This window comes from Oreochromis aureus, linkage group 22, assembly GCF_013358895.1.
Source record: "Oreochromis aureus strain Israel breed Guangdong linkage group 22, ZZ_aureus, whole genome shotgun sequence".
In the NCBI taxonomy this organism is placed as follows: domain Eukaryota; kingdom Metazoa; phylum Chordata; class Actinopteri; order Cichliformes; family Cichlidae; genus Oreochromis; species Oreochromis aureus.
This window is the reverse complement of record NC_052962.1, coordinates 4134536-4140349: the sequence shown is the minus strand read 5'-3', so window position 1 is coordinate 4140349 and position 5814 is coordinate 4134536. Positions and strand designations below refer to the sequence as shown.

The 5814-nt window shown below is 38.9% G+C and overlaps 1 protein-coding gene across 1 annotated transcript; it reads right to left on the bottom strand.

The window, feature by feature from the left end:
• Positions 1-1760: 1760 nt before the first annotated feature.
• On the bottom strand, positions 1761-3719 carry sdhaf3 (succinate dehydrogenase complex assembly factor 3). Its single transcript, XM_031745348.2, has 2 exons — positions 3406-3719; positions 1761-2582 (listed from the first exon to the last, which is right to left on the bottom strand). Exons 1-2 carry the CDS (start codon positions 3580-3582, stop codon positions 2388-2390), a joined length of 372 nt encoding a protein of 123 aa, XP_031601208.1. The 5' UTR covers positions 3583-3719; the 3' UTR covers positions 1761-2387.
• Between the last annotated feature and the right edge of the window lie 2095 nt (positions 3720-5814).

The following is a 5814-nucleotide window of genomic DNA, read 5'->3' as shown; positions in this document are numbered from 1 at the left end:
ACAGGCTATGGACCACAGGTCTTCAGCAGGCAGTAGTTAAACCATTACTCAAAAGGCCATCAGTTGACTGTTAGCTAATTATAGGCCAATCTCCAACCTTCCTTTCATATCAAACATTCTTGAAAGAGGAGTTGTCAAACAGCTAACAGATCATCTGCAGAGGAATGGCTTATTTGAAGAGTTTCAGTCAGGTTTCAGAGCTCATCGCAGCACAGAAACAGCTTTAGTGAAGGTTACAAATGATCTTCTTATGGCCTCTGACAGTGGACTCATCTCTGTGCTTGTCCTGCTAGACCTCAGTGCAGCGTTCGATAGCATCAACCATAATATCCTATTAGAGCGATTAGAGCATGCTTTAGTTATTACACGCACTCCACTGCAGTGGTTTGTATCATATCTACTAATAAACTCCAATTTGTTCATGTAAATGGAGAGTCCTCTTCACACACTAATGTTAATTATAGAGTTCCACAGGGTTCAGTGCTAGGACCAATTCTGTTTACATTATAAATGCTTCCCTTAGACAGTATCATCAGAAGCCATAGCATTACATTTCATGCTATGGTGATGACACCCAGCTCTATCTATCCATGAAGCCAGATAACACACACAAATTAGTTAAACCGCAAGAAAGACCTGGATGGCCTCTAATTTTCTGCTTCTAAATTCAGATAAAACTGAGGTTATGGTACTCTGCCATAAAAATGTTAGAAATATAACATCTAACCAGATGCTTACTCTGAATGGAATTACCTTGGCTTCCAGTAACACTGTGAGGAACCTTGGAGGAAAAACTGATCTCACAGCCCATTGCTCGCCAGTGGTGATAGTTTCAGTAATTGTGCAAAGGTATGTTTTATAAAGTTGGGGAAACCTGCAGTCAGCTGAGACTAGAGACTTCCCACTGAAAACGCTACGTTCAGATGAACAGAATCAACTTTTTGGGATTAAAAAGTACGCTTGTCTTGATTGCTTGGTTGACTCAGTCTACATCTTTGGGTTGCTTTTTCTGTGCTGTGTCACAGATGTTCAAAATATTTAAGAGATAAACAAGAAAATTACTTAGTTTCCATTAGAGCTACCAATTTGCATTTAAAAAAAAATGGCATTTCAGTCTTTTTATTTTTTTAATACACGTACAGTGCTGTGAGAAGACAAATTATTTTATATTATGTCATTTTCTGTCTCTTCTTAATGATTTTCAACAATACGTTAACGTAAGGATGATAATTTATTCTAATTGCAAATATAGCCAAATGTCTACTGGACTACGGAGTAAAATGGTGAAAATCTGCAGGATAAAGAAGACAGTCGGCACCTGTACCGTAATATCTGAAATATAGTGCAACAAAAGTCTAGCTGCGGCTGGCTTGACCGCCATGACCCGCCTTACCTCCCACTCTTTCATGAAGCTCTTGACCTCCTTGGGTTCTGCACTCTTATGTCTTCTAAACTCGTCCTTCACATATTGGTCACCAAGGGCTCGGAGCTCTATTGGCAGGAAGCGGCGCAGGATTCTCTTGTAAAGTGAACGGACTCTGGAGACGTGAGCGCACACCGCCATCAAGTGCACAGAAACCGTATCTAACACGGCAGGATTAAATAAATAAATAAATATAGGAAAACGGCTACAGGATAAATTTGGATAAAGACAAACCTGGTGCAATTAAATTAATAGTGCTACAGCAAATGTAGTAATATTTACATAGCATTTTTCTAGTCTTACTAAGCACTCAAAGAATTCGATCCTACAAGCAACATTTTCATATTCACATACTTTAATACAACACTTTATTCTATGCCTTTTAGCACTTGTGAAAAATCTAACATTCACACTTACAGGTCTGATAGATGCACTGGGAAGAATTTAGGATTCAGTATTTTGCCCAAGGACAATTGAGGACTAAAACACTGACCCTCCAATGAGTAGATGACCCTACTTTAAACATGCTGGATCACATTTACATGGCAGACATTAAGAGCTGTCTAAAGATTTTAAAAGGCAGAAATTGCAGAACAAGAAAATGGAATTCAAAAGAGGAATACTGAAGAAATGCAGGGCAAAATGCAAACAGTCACTGGACAGCCGTATTGTGATACGGCTGGATGTGAAATTACCATTATGCTTATATTATTAGTGTGCTAATGTACTTCAGGAGTAGCATGACATCACTTTTATTTGCACCAAAAAACAAAAAAAAAAGGGTCACACAAAGCAACACAGAATTAATACACAGCATTTTAACGTAATCAAATATTCTTAAAAGAATACTTTGAGCACCACCCTTTACCTAAAGCACTCACAGTTTTAAATTCATCATAGTCATATGTTGTTGTTGTTTTGTTTTTTTTCTTTCTGTCCAAGCACAGCTCTCTGGCCTGCAGCTTCACTTCCTGTCCTCTTGTATGTCAAACTGTCTTTTGGATTTGGTGGCTTCCACCATGAGTTCATACAGTTGGCTGATCTGTTCATCCTGGAATTCATTGAGCTTTTTCTGTGACAAGTTGTCCCCAAACTTCACTGAGCTGTATCTTTCCCCAGCTGACTCCAGAACCTGAGTCTGCAGAGAGTTCTTGTAGTTCTGCCATGGAGATTGGGGATGAAGGAAACAAACATAGATTGCATCAAGTTTGAGCATTTAGCATCTGCTCTCCCACACACTTATTAAAAACATTGTGGCTGCTATTTTTATTGCTATGCAGTGAAATATACATTAACATGAATGGAATAAATCTTCATTGGGAATAACTATATTCAAATGATTTGAAATCCTGTCTTCCTTTTTGAATCAGTGAGAAATGTTTCATATATTTTTTATTATTTCTTTGGATTAGGATCTAATTTAAATCACGCTAAATAACTACTAATCATCAAATCATTGCTAAACCAGCATCCAGTGGGGTAAGAAAATGAGGAAAAGCAGTAATATTAGTCAAATGACATGTATTTAAATGTTCTTGAGCAGTAACCGAATATTAATGATGCATTTTTTGCTATGCTTGAGATCCTTGAGCCTCAAGGACACAGGTCACAAGTCACCAGAGGTCGAGAGGAGATCGCCCCGAGTAAGTGAAATAGTTATGGCACCGTATTCTGGTAATTGCAGTTAAAAAATGGCATTTCAGTCTTTTTATTTTTTTAATACACGTAGAGTGCTGTGAGAAGACAAATTATTTTATATTATGTCATTTTCTGTCTCTTATTAATGATTTTCAACAATACGTTAACGTAAGGATGATAATTTATTCTAATTGCAAATATAGCCAAATGTCTACTGGACTACGGAGTAAAATGGTGAAAATCTGCAGGATAAAGAAGACAGTCGGCACCTGTACCGTAATATCTGAAATATAGTGCAACAAAAGTCTAGCCGCGGCTGGCTTGACCGCCGTGACCCGCCTTACCTCCCACTCTTTCATGAAGCTCTTGACCTCCTTGGGTTCTGCACTCTTATGTCTTCTAAACTCGTCCTTCACATATTGGTCACCAAGGGCTCGGAGCTCTATGGGCAGGAAGCGGTGCAGGACCAAAATTCTCTTGTAAAGTGAACGGACTCTGGAGACGTGAGCGCACACCGCCATCAAGTGCACAGAAACCGTATCTAACACGGCAGGATTAAATAAATAAATAAATATAGGAAAACGGCGACAGGCAGGACAAAGTCCCAGACCACAACATTCCCAAGTACAATTATTCAACTCAAGTCCGGAAATTGGTCTTCTTCGTTTAGTCAACAAACTAGTTGACTGGCGCATTTTCGCCCCCTCCTGGACACAGTAGACTATTTCAGCCGAAAGAAATTTTTATTGGAAAGTATTTCATCTCTTAACTTTTAAAAATTATTTCATCAAAATGAAAACTTAAAAAAAATTCAATTTGATTATGAAAGAGAGAAGCAAGCAAGATCAGCAGCCAGTGAAAAGTCTGCTATGATAAAACTCTCATCATCTTTCTGTAATTTCATGATTTTTGTGTGTGTACATTTCTTTATAGGCAGTCCAAAAAGACATTATTTATTCTCATTTGATCAAGTCCCAGAAACGACTTTCTTGTTGTTATTTCAGTTTTGGGCATTAAAGGCTTTTATGTCTACATATAAACATGGATTACATGTAGTTTAAGTCCCATCTTCAATTTACAAAATATGTCTCTCTTTGAATTCCAGGCTAGAGATACAAAAGACATGATCATTTTTCAGTTTCCTCCAAATGACTCTCATTAAAATCACTGTAGTGACTGTGTTTAGCTTTTCCATCAGCCTCTTCAATCCACTGCAGTTCTTGCTAAACAGAGATCAACAAAAAAAAGTTGACTAGAGTTGAATATCACTTGACAGCTGGATTTGAAGGAACTTAGCCTCAAAGACTTGGAAAATCATTTGATTGTGATACATTTAGAGGAGTTAGAGTTTTCACTGAGTAAATATCATCAGATTGTCCTCAGTGTCTTTATTATCAAACCAAAGGGTTTAAAAAGGTGAAAATCTTTCTCACAATTGTAAATTTCTCATATAACTGAAATTTGGGGACACATACACACAGCAGCAGTGAAGATGACTTCACTGCTGCTGTTGAGAGTTTAACATGGAGCTGGAGTCTGTTTACACGCAGCAAAGAGGAGCCGTTACAGAGATGTGAGCTCAGGCTGAGTGGAAGAAAAACGTGTTTCTAGCAACCTTCCTGTGATCACCATTAAAACTTTTACTGGGACAAAAGCTTGCAGTTCAATTCAATTCAATTTTATTTATATAGCGCCAAATCACAACAAAAGTCGCCTCAAGGCGCTTCATAGGTACAGAGAAAAACCCAACAATCATATGACCCCCTATGAGCAAGCACTTTGGCGACAGTGGGAAGGAAAAACTCCCTTTTAACAGGAAGAAACCTCCGGCAGAACCAGGCTCAGGGAGGGGAGGGGCCATCTGCTGCAACTGGTTGGGGTGAGAGAAGGAAGACAGGATGATTCTCTTGCTGTGGAAGAGAGACAGAGGTTAATAACAGATATGATTCAATGCAGAGAGGTCTATTAACACATACTGAGTGAGAAAGGTGACTGGAAAGGAAAAACTCAATGCATCATGGGACTCCCCGGCAGCCTACGTCTATTGCAGCATAACTAAGGGAGGATTCAGGGTCACCTGGTCCAGCCCTAACTATATGCTTTAGCAAAAAGGAAAGTTTTAAGCCTAATCTTGAAAGTAGAGATAGTGTCTGTCTCCCGAATCCAAACTGGAAGCTGGTTCCACAGAAGAGGGGCCTGAAAACTGAAGGTTCTCCCTCCCATTCTACTTTTAAATACTCTAGGAACAACAAGTAAGCCTGCAGTGCGAGAGCGAAGTGCTCTAATAGGGTGATATGGTACTACAAGGTCATTAAGATAAGATGGGGCCTGATTATTTAAGACCTTGTATGTGAGGAGCAGGATTTTGAATTCAATTCTGGATTTAACAGGAAGCCAATGAAGGGAAGCCAATACAGGAGAAATATGCTCTCTCTTTCTAGTCCCTGTCAGTACTCTTGCTGCAGCATTTTGGATTAACTGAAGGCTTTTCAGCGAGTTTTTAGGACATCCTGATAATAATGAATTACAGTAGTCCAGCCTGGAAGTAATAAATGCATGAACTAGTTTTTCAGCATCACTCTGAGACAGGATATTTCTAATTTTAGAGATGTTGCGCAAATGGAAGAAAGCAGTCTTACATATTTGTTTAATATGTGCATTGAAGGACATGTCCTGGTCAAAAATGACTCCAAGGTTCCTCACAGTGTTACTGGAGGCCAAGGTAATGCCATCCAGAGTAAGAATCTGCTTAG